Source organism: Hemitrygon akajei, chromosome 11 (assembly GCF_048418815.1).
Source record: "Hemitrygon akajei chromosome 11, sHemAka1.3, whole genome shotgun sequence".
Lineage (NCBI taxonomy): Eukaryota > Metazoa > Chordata > Chondrichthyes > Myliobatiformes > Dasyatidae > Hemitrygon > Hemitrygon akajei.
This window is the reverse complement of record NC_133134.1, coordinates 26,976,561-26,994,215: the sequence shown is the minus strand read 5'-3', so window position 1 is coordinate 26,994,215 and position 17,655 is coordinate 26,976,561. Positions and strand designations below refer to the sequence as shown.

The 17,655-nt window shown below is 44.1% G+C and overlaps 2 protein-coding genes across 3 annotated transcripts in view; one reads left to right on the top strand and one right to left on the bottom strand.

Moving 5' to 3' along the window:
* The window catches only part of mpv17l (MPV17 mitochondrial membrane protein like), a 101,065-nt gene extending 97,203 nt beyond the window's left edge, over positions 1–3,862 (bottom strand). Inside the window, exon 1 of one of the 2 annotated variants that reach the window (XM_073060510.1) lies at positions 3,329–3,862. In XM_073060510.1, the coding sequence (XP_072916611.1) occupies positions 3,329–3,632 (304 nt within the window). In that variant the 5' untranslated portion in view covers positions 3,633–3,862. The remainder of the gene's footprint in view (positions 1–3,328) is intronic. The other variant, XM_073060511.1, reaches the window with a different exon arrangement.
* Positions 3,863–3,881: 19 nt separating this feature from the next.
* Positions 3,882–17,655, top strand: part of pdxdc1 (pyridoxal-dependent decarboxylase domain containing 1) — a 90,626-nt gene continuing 76,852 nt past the window's right edge. Inside the window, exon 1 of the mRNA XM_073060502.1 lies at positions 3,882–3,908. The gene's annotated coding sequence lies outside the window, so the exon portion shown is untranslated. The remainder of the gene's footprint in view (positions 3,909–17,655) is intronic.

Here is a 17,655-nt window from a genome sequence, read left to right as displayed (position 1 = left end):
TCACTCAGCTGGTGCTTCTCACTCTGAGATTCTGCTGACAATAGTTGTGTCATTGGTGAATTTATAGAATGGAAGAACATGGACCATGTGCAGACAGATGCATTAATTTCAGCTGTCATCATGGTAGGCACAGACATTGTGTGTTCCTCTGTTCAAAGCTCAAAGTTAATTTATTATCAAAGTATGTATACTGTATACAACAGATTCAAGTTCTTGCAGGCAGCCACAAAACAAAAGAAATGCCATAGAATCCATGAGAAACCACACACAACTAAGACTGACAAACATCCAATGTGCAAAAAAAGAACCCAAATCATGGAAACAATAAAAAAAGTAAACAAATAATCCACAGAGTATGAACTGCAGAGTCCCCAAAGTTAGTCCACAGCTGTGAAATCAGTTCAGCGCTGAGGTGAGTGAAGCCAATCGCTACAGGCCACAGGTCTGGATGTAGGGTCTGGACTCAAAATTCCTTAACCCCACAAAACCTATTAGTTCCTCCAGCCATTTGTTTTTGCTGAAAACCTCAGATATGTGTGATTAGCCCACTGCTGTACCCTCTCTACACCAATGATTTAGTGACTAGTTACAGCTCAAATGCATTCCATAAATTTGCTGGTAACACAACTACTTTTGGCAGAATTTCAGATTGTGACAAGGAGGCAAGATAGATCAGCTGGTTAAGTTGTGTCGCCGCAACAACAACCTTGCAGTAAGTAAGACTAAAGAATTGATTGTGGACTCCAGGATGGAGAAGTCAAGGGGACACACACCAGTTTATTGAAGGATCAGCATTTTCAAGTTCTTAGGTGTCAATATCTCGAAAGGACTATCCTGGGCCTAAATATTAATACAGTTACAAAGCAGGCACAACAGAAGCTATATTTCATTAAGAGTTTGAGGAGACTTGGCATGTCACCAAACACTCTTGCAGATTTCTACAGATGTATTGTCGAGAGCATTCTAACTGGTTGAATCACCCTCTGGTATGAAGGAGCCACTGCACAGGATTGGATAAAGCTGCAGAAAGTTGTAAACTCATCCAACTCTACCATGGGCACTAACCCCCTCCCCAAGGCAGCATTCATCACTAAAGTCCCCATCACCCAGGACATGTCCTCTTCTCACTCCTACCAACAAGGAGGAGATACAGGAACCTGAAGACACACACTCAACATTTCAGGAACAGTTTCTTCCCCTCCACCATCAGATTTCTGAAAGGACAATGAACCCATGAACACCATCACAGTATTTTTCTCCATTTTTGCACTACTTATTTAAATATATATATATACATATAGAGAGAGAGAGAGAAATAGATATACTTCTATTGTAATTTATAGTTTTTTTTATTATGATGTATTCCTGCAGCAAAACAACAAATGTCAAGACATAAGCAGGTGGTAGTAAATCTGATTCTGATTCTGACATTGGATGACACAGGTAGAGGCAGCAATTGTTGAGAGAGACAAATCTAACATATCACTAGAGGTGAGACATGAGGGGGAATATGAAGTACATGACCTTAATGGAAGATTGTGGGCAATTGTTATGGAGACCCTCAGTGGTGCAGTCACAGAGCTCTAGCATCTCAGGTGCAGTCCTGACCTCAGGGGCTGTCTGTGTGGAGTCTGCACATTCTCCACGTGACCCTGTAGGTTTCCTCCCCATGCCTCGGTTTCCTTCCACATCCCAAAGCTGGAAGATTAACTGGCTGGAGCAACAGACACAAAATGCTGGAAGAACCCATCAGGTCAGGCAGCATCTATACCAGGGATTCCGGACCTTTTTATGCCATGGACCAGAACCATTTGTCAAGGGGTCCATGGACCCCAGGCTGGGAACCACAGATCTACGGAAATGAATAAACAGCCAACAACTTGGGCTGAGACCCTTTGTCAGGACTGGACAGGAAGAGGGAAGATGCCACCATAAAAACGTGGGTGGAGAGGAAGGAGGATAAAGGAGAAGGTGATAGGTGAATCCAGTGGGTGGGATAGGTAGAGGGCTGGAGAAGAAGGAATCTGTTAGGAGAGGAGAGCGGCCCACGGGAGAAAGAGACGAGGGAGGGACACCGGGAGAGGAGATAAGAACAGGTGAGAGGCAGAGTGGGGAATAAAGGAGGGAAGGGGAGGAGGAAAATAATTACTTTAAGGAGAAATTGATGCTCATGCTATTAAGTTGGAGGCTGCCTAAGGAGCTGCTTCTCCACCCTGAGAGTGGCCTCATCGTGGCAAAAGAGCAGGCCGTGGACCGACAGTGTCAGAACGGGAATAGGGGTAGGAATTAACATGGTTGACCGCCGGGAAATCCCGCTTTTGACGGATGGGGAGGAGGTCCTCGACCGAACTGTCCCCCAGTTTACGTCGGGTCTCACCGAAATGGATGTGGCCACGTCGGGAGCACGGGATAATTGGCCCCCCGTGTGCAGGCGAGCGGGAGTGCGGAGAGAAGGAGGCGGGAGTTAGTGCAGCTGAGTACCAGATGGTCGCAGACTTAGTGGGCTGTATGACCCTGAGATGTTGAGTCCCCAAGGCTGAGATGAACTACGGCGAGCTACTGTAATCGCGTAGGCGGAAAAAAAAACCCGAAATTAGATTGGGAGTGGGATGTAGAATAAAAGTAAATTAAAGCAGCCAACTGATGCGCCCAGTTCCTTGGCCCCTGCCGTAATTATAATGACTATCATAGCGCCCACTTGTCTTTGTTGCCATTTGTTCTACTTTTGGTGTTAATGTTAACAGACATTTCAATGATTTACCAGATCTGTTTTCAAAAATAACAGCATGGTAATACTTTGTACACTCGGGTTACCTAGTGCGGTCAGTTAGGAGAAGGCTTCATAGAATCTCTTCCCTGTTCAGAACCGGACTCCACCGCCACAATATTAATCGGCAAAGCAATGTTGATATCGCACCTCCATTTCATCGAAAATTATACCCGTAGATAGAACAAGGAAATAACAAGCGGCCTCAAAATATGGAAAGGAGGGGGAATAAAGGTTCTAGGTTATGCTGTCAGTAGTTGCATCTTACCATGTTAGGGAGGAATGTTAGAAATTATCTGTCATGGTCGATTATGGAGTTACTTTTCAAAAACGACCCTAATTCAGATGGAAGGAAATGGACGGTCGACGCCTCGGGTGGAGATCCTTCATCTGGACCTCAACCGAAACGCCCGCTGTCCATTCCCCACCCCCAGAGGCTGCCTGACTCGTTAACTTCTCCCAGCCTCTTGTGTGTCGCTCCAGGTTCCATCTGCCGTTCCGCGGGTCGGTGTGTGCTCACAGTGGGCATCCTCTGCCCGTGCCTGAGACGGAGACACCTACCTATGTAGAAGGCACTGATACCGGTAGGAGTGCCGATCAGCTGGTCACAAGCCAGCTTCCGCAGAATGATGCCCGCCGTGGCGCCGGGAAACACGCTCTCAATGGTCTTCATCCACAGGTAGATGAAATGGCCGTGAAAAGTCAACGCCAGAGTGGTGACATTTCGTGTCTGTTTAAAGTCCACTTTCTCCTTTTTTGAGAGATTCTGCTGAGCCAGATCCCCCGCCGCGAAGACGCAGCTATACAAAGCCACGCTGGAGATCCAAGGAAACTTTCTAATCTTGGTGGCCAGAAATTTCCACATTCCTGACTAGGAATTTTACGACGCTAGTTTCTAGTGCAAGCCAACCCCTACTGCGCTGCTTGCAGGAGAGAACCCGAACTGAAAACCCTCATGCAGCGAGGGAGAGAGCTGTGAAAACGTTTCGGATCTAAGAGCTCTACGAACTGCCTTTGTCAGTGGTTACAGTCCGGGCGCGCACCATACAGGGTCCAAGAGTTGGACTGCGTTGCGCAGAAACGGCGCAGAATACATGTTGTGTTGTTTCACTTCATCTGGAGTCGCTGTCAAACATATCAGGTGTGTGTGACCATGGTTACCGGTTTGCGTGGTGCACTTTTCACTCGATCATTCCAAAGTTTTCAGGCAAAGCTTGGGGAATCTGTGTGGGTGAGAGCGAAATGTCGTTGGAGCGGCGGATGGAGTGCAGAGTTGTAGGTTAATACACAAGTCCTGAACAGAGTTAATTAGATCTGGGAGTGGCAACATTGAAACTATTCCTGCAGAGATGAGGGATATACCTCGCATTACATCTCGTTTGTATGGCATGGAAAACATCACACTGCAGTGCCCAGACTGTCATGTCAATTCACCCAATTCATTCTACAATTGAAGGTGGTTGGGCATACGGTCACTAACCTACAGAACTTCTCCTAATTCAATGATGTCCTGGGCTGTAATAATGATCTCCAAGAACCATGACCTGCTTCCTTTGTGCGATGTTGGACTGTGTTCCCCGGGTTTCTTGGTGCTTTATGCTGGCTTGCTGTCAAAGGTGGTCCCTCTCTCAGCTCACCACCAGAATTCAGCTCTTTGGTTCCTGGTCAGACCAATGTTAAGATGAGGCCCTGGTGAAACACTCACTGCGCATCAGTGACTCAAGGGTGAAGAGGGGGGGAAAACAAGTTTTAAGCTGAAAGGGAGGGATCAAAGTGGGTGTCAAAGACTATAGGAGAAGGATGACCCAGCATAGGAGATTGAGGAAAGGGGTCAGAAGAATGGAAGGGGTAAGGGAAGAGGTCAGGTGTGAGGGGGGGGGCAAAAATAACAGTGTGAGCAAGATTGGGTGCCTACGTCGCTGTACGCATGTAGTCAGTACATCCAGGTGTGTGTCCATGTGGTCAGTACATCCAGGTGTGTGTCCAGGTGGTCAGTATGTCCAGGTGTGTGTCCATGTGGACAGTATGTCCAGGTCTGTCCATGTGGTCATTGCATCCAGGTGTACGTCCAGGTGGTCAGTATGTCCAGGTGTGTGTCCATGTGGTCAGTATGTCCAGGTGCGTGTCCATGTGGACAGTGCATCCAGGTGTGTGTCCATGTGGTCAGTATGTCCAGGTGTGTGTCCATGTGGTCAGTGCATCCAGATGTGTGTCCATGTGGTCAGTACGTCCAGGTGTGTGTCCATGTGGTCATTACATCCAGGTGTGTGTCCAGGTGGTCAGTACATCCAGGTGTGTGTCCATGCATGTGTGTCTTAATCTTCATTCATCCTGGCCCTTTTTGCATTGGACCTCACGCAATCAAATTTGTGTGAAAGCTGGCGTGCAACGTCTTTTAGTAAAAAAATTCAAGCCAGACACGTTCCTTTCTGCTGGAGGAGAGGTGAGTCATCTGTAATTCCTAGGGATCACCTAAGGAGAGAACCTTGTTTGAAAAGGAGAGAAAAGCAGGGAGTTGCTTGATAGCATTGACGATGATATTCTCCATCACCGTGTTGGTGATTGAGATGGCAGTGTTTAGCTGGATTGGATTTATCCTGCTTTTATGCACATAAAACATACTGTAGCTGGGTAATTGCACACAATATCAGGTGGATTCTAGTTGTAGTTGTCCTGGAACTTCTGGGCTGGAGTTTCAGTGAATTGTGGAGTGCAGGTTGTCAGTACTGCAACTGGGATATTAATCGATCACATTGCCTTTCCGGTGTAGTAGGCTGCCTCTTGATATACATTCTAATCCAGTTAATTTACATACACTCAGTGGCCACTTTATTCAGTACAGCTGTACACCTGCTTATTAATGAAAATACCTGATAGCCAATCATAGTGTATCAGAATCAGAATCAGGTTTATTATCACTTGCATCTGTTGTGAAATTTGTGAACTTAGCAGCAGCAGCAGTATAATGCCATACATAATAACATAGAAAGATAAATTATAGTATGTGTATGTATATTAAACAGATTAAAAATAGTGCAAAATCAAATAATATAAAGAAACATAGAAAACCTACAGTGCAATACAGACCCTTCAGCCCACAATGCTGTGCCGAACATGTACTTACTTTAGAAATTACCCAGGGTTACACATAGTCCTCCATGCACCTGTCCAGGACTCTCTTTAAAAGATCCTATCATATCTGCCTCCACCACCATCGCCGGCAGCCCATTCTACGCACTCACCACTCTCTGCTTAAAAAACTTACCCCTGACATCTCCTCTGTATCTACTTCCAAGCATCTTAAAACTGTGCCCTCTAGTGCTAGCCATTTCAGCCCTGGGAAAAAGCCTCTGACTATCCACACAATCAATACCTCTCATCATCTTTTACACCTTTCTCAGGTCACCTCCCATCCTCCGCCTCTCCAAGGAGAAAAGGCCGAGTTCGCTCAACCTATTCTCATAAGGCATGCTCCCCAATCCAGGCAACATCCTTGTAGATCTCCTCTGCACCCTTTCTATAGTTTCCACATCCTTCCTGTAGTGAGGTGACCAAAACTGAGCACAGTACTCCAAGTGGGATCTGACCAGGGTCCTATATAGCTGTAACATTACCTCTTGGCTCTTAAACTCAATCCTACATTTGATGAAGGTCAATGCACCATATGCCTTCTTAACCACAGAGTCAATCTGCATGGCAGCTTTGAGTGTCCTGTGGACTTGGACCCCAAGATCCCTCCGATCCTCCACACTGCCAAGAGTCTTACCATTAATACTATATTCTGCCATCATATTTGACCTACCAAAATGAACCGTCTCACACTTATCTGGGTTGAATTCCATCTGCCACTTCTCAGCCCAGTTTTGCATCCTATCAATGTCCCACTGTAATCTTTGACAGCCCTCCACACTATCCAAAACACCCCCATCCTTTGTGTCATCAGCAAATTTACTAACCCATCCCTCTACTTCCTCATTCAGGTCACTTATAAAATTCACTAAGAGAAAGGGTCCCAGAACACATCTCTGAGGTACACCACTGGTCACTGAACTCCATTCAGACTATAACCCATCTACAACCACTCTTTGCCTTCTGTGGGCAAGCCAGTTCTGGATCCATAAAGTAAGGTACCTTTGGATCCCATGCCTCCTTACTTTCTCAATAAGCCCTGCATGGGGTACCTTATTAAATGTTCATAATTCCTGCCTCTCAGGATCTTTTCCATCAACTTACCAACCACTGAATAATTTTCTGGATTATATCTACTCCCTTTCTTGAATAAAGGAACAACATCTGCAACCCTCCAATCCTCTGGAACCTCTCCCGTCCCCATTGATGATGCAAAGATCATTGCCAGAAGCTCAGCAATCTACGCCCTCGCCTCCCACAGTAGCCTGGGATACATCTCGTCTGGTCCTGGAGACTTATCCAACTTGATGCTTTCCAAAAGCTTCAGCAAGTCCTCTTTCTTAATGTCTATATGCTCAAGCCTTTCAATCCGATGTAAGTCATCCCTACAATCGCCAAGTTCCTTTTCAGTAGTGAATACTGAAGCAAAGTATTCATTAAGTACCTCTGCTATCTCCTCCGGTTCCATACATACTTTTCCACTGTCACACTTGATTGGTCCTATTCTCTCATGCCTTATCCTCTTACTCTTCATATAATTGTAGAATGCCTTGGAGCTTTCTTTAATCCAGCTAGCCAAGGCCTTCTCATGGCCCCTTCTGGCTCTCCTAATTTCATTCTTAAGCTCCTTCCTGCTAGCTTTATAATCTTCTAGATCTCTATCATTACCTAGTTTTTTTGAACCTTTTGTAAGCATCTCTTTTTCCCTTGACTAGATTTTCAACAGCCTTTGTACACAGCGATTCCTGTACCCTACTGTCCTTTCCCTGTCTTATCATAACGTACCTATGCAGAACGCCATTCAAATATCCCCTGAACATTTGCTACATTTCTGCCGTACATTTCCCTGTTCCCAATTTATGCTTCCAAGTTCCTGCCCAATAGCTTCATAATTCTCCTTACTCCAATTAAATGCTTTCCTAACTTGTCTGTTCCTATCCCTCTCCAATGCTGTGGTAAAGGAGACAGAATTGTGATCACTATCTTTAAAATGCTCTCCCACTGAGAGATCTGACACCTGACCAGGTTCATTTCCCAATACCAGATCAAGTACAGCCTCTCCACTTGTAGGCTTATCTTTAAATTGTGTCAGGACACCTTCCTGAACACACCTTACAAACTCCACCCCATCTAAACCCCGTGCTCTGGGAAGATGCCAATCAATATTTGGGAAATTAAAATCTCCCACCACGACAACCCTGTTATTATTACACCTTTCCAGAATCTGTCTCCCTATCTGCTCCTTGATGTCCCTGTTACTATCACGTGGTCTATAAAAAACACTCAGTAGAGTTATTAACCCCTTCCTGTTTCTAACTTCCACCCACAGAGAGTCAGTAGACAATCCGTCCATGACTTCCTCCTTTTCTGCAACCGTGACTCTGTCAGCAGTGCCTCATCCCCAGCTCTTTCGCCTCCCTCCCTGTCCTTTCTGAAACATTAAAACCCGGCACTCTAATTAACCATTCCTGCCTCTGAGCCATCCAAGTCTTTGTAATGGCCACAATATCAGAGCTCCAAGTACTCATCCACTTTGTTCATTATGCTTCTTGCATTAAAATAGACACCTCTCAAACCATCAGGTGATCTCTATCACCTGCCTATCCTCCTTCTCACACTGTCTCCAAGCTTTTTCTGTTTGTCAGTCAACCACCCCTTCCTGCATCTCTTCAGTTTGGTTCCTACCCTCCCCCCAGCAATTCTAGTTTAAACTCTCCCCAATAGCCTTAGCAAACCTCCCTGCTAGGATATTGGTCCCCCTAGGATTCAAGTGCAACCCGTCCTTTTTGTACAGGTCATGCCTGTCCCAAAAGAGGTCCCAATGATCCAGAAATCTGAATCCCTGCCCCCTGCTCCAATCTTTCAGCCACGCATTTATCCTCCACCTCACTCTATTCCTATACTCACTGTCGCGTGGCACAGGCAGTAAACCCAAGATTACTACCTTTGAGGTCCTGTTTGTCAACTTCCTTCCTAACTCCCTGTCATCTGTTTTCAGGACCTCCTCCCTCTTCTTACCTATGTCGTTGGTACCAATATGTACCATGACCTCTGGCTGTTCACCTTCCCACTTCAGGGTATCGTATATATTTTTTAAAAAGTGAGTTGGTGTTCATGGGTTCAATTTCCATTTAGGAATGTATGGCAGAGGGGAAGAGACTGTTCCTGAATCATTGAGTGTGTGTCTTCAGGCTTCTGTACCTCCTTCCTGACAGTAACAGTGAGAAGAAGGCATATCCTGGGTGATGGGGATCCTTAGTAATGGAGCTTCATTTGATCCTGTGCAGTAGCTCCCTGTTGCCCCCCACCCCCCATATCAGACAGGATGCAGCCTGTCAGAATGCTCCGCATGGTACAGATATAGAAGTTTTCAAGTGTTTTAGGTAGAAACCAATGTCTTCAAACTCCTAATACAATATAGCCATTGCCTTACCTTCTTTATAGCTGCATCGATATGTTGGGATCAAATTAGATCCTCAGAGATCTTGACACCCAGGAACTTGAAATAGTTCACTCTCTCCATTTCTGATCCCTCTGTGAGGATTGGTTCATGATCCCTTGTCTTACCCTTTCTAAAGTCTACAATCAGCTCTTTTACGTTACTGAGGTTGAGTGCAAGGTTGTTGATGCGACACTACTCAACTAGCTGGCGTATCTCATTCCTGTATGCCCTCTCCATCTCTGATTCTACCAACAATGGTTGTATCATCAGCAAATTTATAGATGATATTTGAACTATACTTAGCCACACAGTCACGGGTATAGAGGGAGTAGAACAGTGCACTAAGCCCATATCCCTGAGGTGTGCCAGTGTTGATCATCAGCAAGGAGGAGATATTATAACCAGTCCACATAGTCTGTGGTCTTCTGGTTAGGAGTATGAGGATCTTATTGCAGAGGGAGGTACAGAGGCTGGCGTATCAATCAGGACTGTGGGAATGATGGTGTTAAACGCTGAACTACAGTCAATGAACAGCATCCTAACATAGGTATTTGTATTGTCCAGCTGGTCTAAGGCCGTGTAAAGAGCCATGGAGATTGCGTCTGCTACAGGCAAATTGCAGTGAGTCTAGGTCCTTGCTGAGGCAGGAGTTCATTCTAGCCATGACCAACCTCTCAAAGCATTTTATCTCCATAGATATGAGTGCTACTGGATGATCATCATTAAGGCAGCTCACACTACTCTTCTTAGGCACTGGTATAATTGTTGACTTTTTGAAGCAGGTGGGAACTTCCAACTGTAGCAGTGAGAGGTTGAAAATTTCCTTGAACACTCCCGCCAATTGCTTGGCACAGATTTTCAAAGCCTTACCAGGAACTCCATTGAGCCCTGCACCCTCGTGATAGTTCATCGTCCCTAAAGACAGCCTGACATCGGGCTCCAAGACAGATCGCATGGTCACTGGGTGCAGCAGAGATCTTCGCAGCTGTAGTTATATTCTCCCTTTCATTGCAGCAACTCAATGCATAAAAGTGTGCAGATATGATCAAAAGATTCAGTTGTTGTTCAGTCCAATCCTAGGAATGAGGAAGAAATGTGATCTAAGTGACTTTGATTGGTATCTGAAGGAGTGGTTCAAGTGTCTCAGAAACTGCTGATCTCCTGGGATTTCCATGCACAGCAGTCTCTAGAACTCACAGAGAGTGGTACAAAAAACAAACAAAAAAGTTAGCAAGTCACAGTTCTTTGGACAAAAAAGCCTTGTTAATGAGAGAGGTTAGAGAATGGCCAGATAGGTTCAAGCTGACAGGAAGACAGCAGTAACTCAAATAACCACACGTTACAACAGTGGCGTTCAGAAGAGCAACTCTGAATACACAGCACATCAGAAAGCCACAAACGTTCACTCAGTGGCCACGTTATTTTACAGGGGGTACCTAATAAAGTGACACTGATTGTATATACTGTAATAGTAATGGTAGTCAACAGTAATGACAGAGTGAGGCATATAGCAGGCCATAAGGTTACAAATTTTTACTACTGTTCATAGTGGATGCTGAATTTTGAACTGACATACCTGATCTGAATTTATCACATTTAACATGATTGAAGTATTGTAGATGCCTTTCTACCACAATACTAAATGTATTTACTCCATTCATTATCCCTTATCCCTTCTGAAGTGAATATACATCTATCTTCCTGCATTATGCTCCTTTGACAGTTTCTTGTTCACTCTCTTCAATCTATCTATGTACCTTTGTGCATGTTCTTTGTGTCCTCCTCACAACTTACCAAAGGACCTTTTTTCTGTGTTAATACATTTACTTACAAACACCCAGTTCATTCATCTAAGTCAATGGAATAGAAGATAAATAGTTGAAGACCAGGCACCGATTTCTGAGGTCCCAAATGATTATTGATAGCTGATGCAAAAGTGACCCAACACTTTGTTTTCCATAAGTTAGCCAACCTCCTATTTATGCCAATATTATGTCTCCAAAATCACACACTCCTCTCTTCTTTAGTAAACTTTCATGTGGTATTTAATTGAATTCATTTTGAAAATCCAAAACATACATCTATTTCTAACCTTTATGCACCCATTTGTACACCTTCAAAGATCTCTGTCAAAAAAATTATCACACAGGAGTTCCCTTTCATAAATCCATGTCCGCTCCACATGACTGTTCTGTGATTTCCCAAATGTCTTGCTGTTACTTCATTAATAATTGATTCCATCATTTTTCCAAAGACAGATGTTAGGCTCAGATGTCAGATGTTTGAAATGTAAAGTGGCAGAGACAAAAGGAGCCATAAATAGTCTTGTCACTTAGACTTGACTTTACAGCATTGGCTCTGGTGAGGCCTGGGTGAATGTGGTTGTTAATGGCATTATGAAATCAAATAAACTATAACTGTATCTTGAGAGAAAACAGGCCTCAAGAGCTTTATGGAGCAGAATTGGATTTAGCTAAAAGGATGGTTAAAGGTATTCAAAGAAACTTGCTCGCAGTGCAAGTGTAAGTGGTTAATGATAACACACTCAAAATGCCGGAGGAACTCAGCAGGCCAGGCAGCATCTATGGAAAAGAGTAAACAGTTGATGTTTCCAGCCGAGACCCTTCATCAGGACTGGAAAGAAAGAGGAGAATTCAGAGTAAGAAAGTGGGGAAGGGGAGAAAGAAGTACAGGTGGTAGGTGATAGGTGAAACTAGGAGAGGGGGAGGGGTGAAGTAAAGAGCTGGGAAGTTGATTGGTGGAAGAGATAAAGGGCTGGAGAAGGGAAATCTGATAGGAGAGTGATGCACCATCAATAACTCACTCTGAGACATAAAAGCGAGGTATCGGCTTTTATTGACTGGAAGAAGGAACGAGCAGTGAGTGACCACCATACTACATCCTGGAGACTGAGAGGCCGGGCTCAGACCTCTATCACCTTTATACAGGGGTCTGTGGGAGGAGCCACAGTAGCAGTCATCAGGGGGCGTGTCCAGACAGGTATATGTAGTTCACCACAGAGAGGACAGAAGACCATGGAAGAAAGGGAAGGAGGAATAGAACCAGAGGGAGATGATGGACAGGTAAGGAGATAAGACCGTAAGATATAGGAGCAGAATTAGGTTATTTGGCCCATTGAGTCTGTTCTGCCATTTCATCATGCTGATCCATTTTCCCTCTTAGCTCCAATCTCCTGCCTTCCCCAGTATTCCTTCATGCCTGGACAAATCAAGAATCTATCAACCTCTGCCTTAAAATATACATAAAAATGGCCTCCATAGCTGCCTGTGGCAACAAATTCCATAGATTCACCACTTTCTGGCTAAAGAAATTCCTCCTCATCTCTGTTCTAAAAGGACGTCCCTCAGTTCTGAGGCTGTGTCTTCCAATCTTAGATTCTCCCACCTTGGGAAACATCCTGTCCACATCCACTCCATCAAGGCCTGTCACCATTCGATAGGTGTCAATTAGGTCACCCCCTCATAATACAACAATACATCTTTGCTTTTATATTTCAGTCAGTGGCAACTCCATTGACAACTCCAACTATGAGATGCACAGGCCCCTTTGTCTGGACCACCGAAGTGGAGGCTGCTTTTGCAGAGCTTAAAGAGCGGCTCGCATCAGCTCCCATCTTGGTTTAACCTAACCTGGATCTTCCCTTCATTGTGGAGATGGATGCCTTGGACATCGGAATGGGTGCGCAGTAAAGTGCACCCGTGTGCATTCTTCTCCAGGTGGCTATCCCTGGCAGAGAGAAACTGACATCAGGAATCTGGAGCTATTAACAGTTAAGCTGGCATTGGAGGAATTGTGTCACGACATCCAAGATATCTTTTTCAGGCACCCAGCACCATTTCTTGGGTCCAAATCCTTTCCAATCCATAAGGTATTACTAAACATCCTGAACAATTCATGAGTCCAGAATTCCTTTTACAGTGAAGACCTGTTTCTCATCTACAAACCTGGGTGATGGTGAGGCTGATGACAGTAGGCTTAATGGGCTTTAGTTTGGAAATGTGGAAAGTGGGATTGATCTGGAGGGTCTTGAGGAGCTGCAAGGTGTAAGCCACTGGATTTACTTTTCTGAGAACCTTGAAGGGTCCAATGAACTTGGGTGCCAATTTCCTAGGCTCCACCCAGAGAGGCAAATCCTGACTTGACAGCCAGACCTATTGCCTAGGCTATCCCTCTTCAGCCTTGCAATGTAGTCCCTCATATGCCAGACAATCAAGATAGTGATCCAGGTGCAAGACAGGAGAGATTGATTGATAAACGAGTATTGGAGGCAAGTGAAAGGGGGTGAATGGCAAAAGTAGGCCTGGCTGGAATGTTGGATGGATAAGCAAGTAAATATTAGAGATTACCAGGAGGAAAAGAAACACACGTTTTTAAATCAACAATTTTAACAAAATTGGCTTTGATAAAAATAATGATTTTTCATCTCCAATTGTTTGTTGCTCCAGATTCCAGCATCTGCAGTCTCTTCTGATATATAAAAAAATGTTCCTCTTCATGCAGTCCCTTGATCTTGAGGATGATTTGATTTTGTGAGTTCTGAGGTGGCTGGACAGGAGCAGAATTAGTCCCTTTGGGCCATTGAGTCTGCACTGCCATTTAATTATGGCTGATTTATACCAGGAATATGGGACTTGTAGCCTGGTCCACAAAAGAAGCAGGTGGAGCATATGGAGAAGTTGAGTGGGTAGCGTGAGATGTGGTGTACATCCTCCATTGCCAACACAGAGCTTCTGTGTGGCCCTAAGACATGTCCTCAAGGTTCTCATCACCTTCCTAAATACCCCTTCTCCAGTTTAAGTGATTGTGGGCTAGAAATTCCCGGGAGTCAGTGAGGATTTATCTGCAGTGTCAGTTAAGTACAGTAATTCAAAACCAAGATTTTATATTAGAAAAAGATGTTTCGCTCAAATATTCAAAGATTCAAAGTGCATTTGTTATCAAAGTATGTACACAGCATAGAACCCTGAGGTTTGTCCTCTCACAAACAAAAACATCAAACACCCAACATGCAAAAAAGAGAACAAATTGCACAAATGGCAAAGAGCGAGTGAATAACACTCAGAATATTAGATATCAAACCGCATAGCCCTTGAAGTGTTCTAACATTGTTTAGTTCAGCTCAGTCTAGCACTGTGCCATTCATTGACTGCAGACCGCAGAGCCAGTCCATGGAGAAGCACCCCAGTCAAAACACGCAAAGGTAGCAAAAACAGAGCAACCAGAAACACGTAGCATGAATCGCGAGTCCTCCAAAATGAGTGCACAGCCATGAGGCGTGCCGATCAAACTTTGCAGTGTGAGGAAGATCCGTGCATTTTCGTCCAGCAGCGAGAGAGGGAGACTGATCAAACGCAGGCTGACGGTGTTGAACACCCACTCACCTTCCACTCTCATCCTCATCGGTGTCAATCTTGTTCGACGCTGTAATCGGCGAGAAGTAATGAAGCCAATCGTGGGTGTGCACTCCACCTTTAGGCCCCACTCTTGACCTTGCTGAATTCCCTTCAAGAAGGCAAAAACACTAGATTGCTCAGTCAACCCAAAAACACACCATCAATGTGCAAATTACAGGCTCCAATCATATGCAGTTTAGCAGTAGACGCATATTTAAAAGAAGAAGAAGTAGTTTTGTGAACTTTCTGCAGGACATCACCATTGGTTGCATTGTTTGTTGGCGCCATCTTGTTATAATCTAATACTTACATTGAATTTTGTATTGGAAAGAGCCATAATCCATACATTTTCTCCAGTCCAGCTTAAACAACGAAACCATCTGTTTTAAAAGAGCTGGACATGGCTTTACTGTGACTTCAATGGCAACTGGGTACAGAACAGCAGTTCGGTTAATAACTTTTTGCCTGTACTTCTCTACACCAGCCACCAGGTGGCAGATAAACAGTTTAGGCACAATTCTCCTTGTTGCTACCTATTCACTTGCTCGGGAGGCGTTGCCCCATTCTGCAATTTTAGAAGCTGGAACAATTAACATTCAGGTCATACATGGCACTTCATTCCACTGTAAACTCATTACAAAATAAATAGATATCTTACATTGTTCCGTTCTTTATCTTTTGGTTCAGGTCCATGCAGTAATCTTTCACTTTCTCTTGTGATGTAAGGGTAAAACAGATAGAATGCAAGTTTCTTTACAAATGATTAAGGAGAAGATTACACTTGACACCAGTTCCAACTAATACATCACATTTGAATGATTTATTTTCAGAATTTGCAGATTGGTGAAATGAGTAGATAGAATTTAATCCCTCTCACCCTGAATCCTCCCAATTTCTAAATCTATTCTTTCCATCTCTCCCTCAAATCCTTCCTTACCCTGCCTCTTCCTTGCATCTTGTCACCTGAACCCTTTCTTCCTTCCTAGCAGAGGCTTCTTTCTTTTGCGTCTTTGGGACCCCATTCATCACCTCTGTCCCTCCACCACCCCACATCAACTCAACCCAACCCCCTAGTTTCCCTGTGCCCTCTCTTGGTCTCCAGTTCTCTCTGCTGCCACTGAGCAGTGCTTCCTCACTAACTCGTTAGAGATGAGGTGAGGCTTCATACTGCAGTTTCTAGTCAGCAGGTAGTGACCATTGGGGCCACTGTAGTGCTGGTTTAGTGACTTCTAAAGGCAATATTGTATTGAGACTCAGGGACAGTTCTTATATAGTCCTAATCAAGGGGTCAGCAGCGGAAAGGGTGAGGGAGGAAGTTCAGGGGCCTGAAGACACACCCAAGCTTTCAGAAACAGATTTATGAACCAGCAATGAACCCACTACCTCATTTTTAAATTTTTTTTGTACTAACTTAATTATATATATCTTCTAGTATTTATAGATTTTAAAAAGAATTATTAGCTGTTGCAATGTATCGCTGCGGCAAAACAACAAATTCATGACATATGCCAGTGATATTAAACCTGATTCTGATTCTGTGATAATATCAGTGTTGCACCACCCACAACAGTCAGGGCTTCTTTGAAAGCTGCCAGAACATTTGCACCGACAGAACTCCGAAGGATAAGAGAGGAACTAGGAACATCTGAGTTGTATTCACATAGATATGGAACTGCTAGGCTACAAAGGCATCAAAAACACAAGAGATTGCGGATGCTAAAATCTGGAGCAAAAACTGAGCCACCGGGGGAGCTCAGAGTTCAGGCAGTATCTGTGGAGGGAAACTGACAATTGACATTTTGAATCAAGGCCCTTCATTCTGCTGCTTGAACTCCAAAATTCCTCCAAAGTTCGAAGTAAATTTATTATCAAAGTACCTGTCACAATATAAAATCCTGAGATACATTTTCTTGGGGGCACACACAGTAAATTCAAGAAGCACAATAGAATCAATGAAACACCACATCCAACAGGATATATAAGCAACCAATGTGCAAAATACAACAAACTATGCAAATATAAGAGAGAGACAGTAAATAAATAAGCAATAAATATCAAGAACATGAGATGAAAGTGAGTCCATAAGTTGTGGGAACGGTTCAGTGATGGGGCAAGTGAAGTTGAGTGAGATTATCCCTTCTGGTTTAAGAGCCTGATGGCTGAGGGGTAATAACTGTCCCTGAACCTGGTAGTGTGGGTTCTGAGCCTCCTGTACTTTCTTCCTGACGGCAGAGAGGAGAAGAGAGCATGGCCTGGGTGGTGGGGGTCCTTGATGATGCATGTAGTTTTCCTTCGACAGTGCTCTGTGCAGATGTGTTCAATGGTGGGGAGGGCCTTACCCGTGATGGACTAGACTGAACCCACTACTTTTTGTAGGATTTTCTGTTCAAGGGCATTGGTGTTTCCATACCAGGCCATGATGCAACCAGTCAATATACTCTCCGCCACACATCTATAGAAGCTCGTCAATGTTTTAGATGCCATGCGTTTAGATGTCAATGTTTTGTATGTACAATGAAAGGAGGAAATAAAGTAAGGCATATCGTGTGTAACAATGAATCATCAACTCAAATTTCCTTCAGAGCCACTGTTTAAAATTGAACACTATAACATGATAGCCTAGTGCTGATGTCAGAGAAGTTTCATGACACGCTTAGTTCAGCTAAATCTGGAAGGGAAGGTGAAGGAGGCTGTTGAAACAACCAAATATCCCAACTCATACTTGTTGGTTCAAATTACATAAGGTGTGTGTGCTGATGCTGCTTGATAGATCAGAGTTGAGAAAATGGGATGATGGAAAAATAAAACTATTAGAATTTGTGTTAAGTGTAGGTCAGCAATTCAAAAAGTCTCATATAAGCAGTTTGATCTCAGTGTAGGATATCCATGGAACTAGTGAGGAA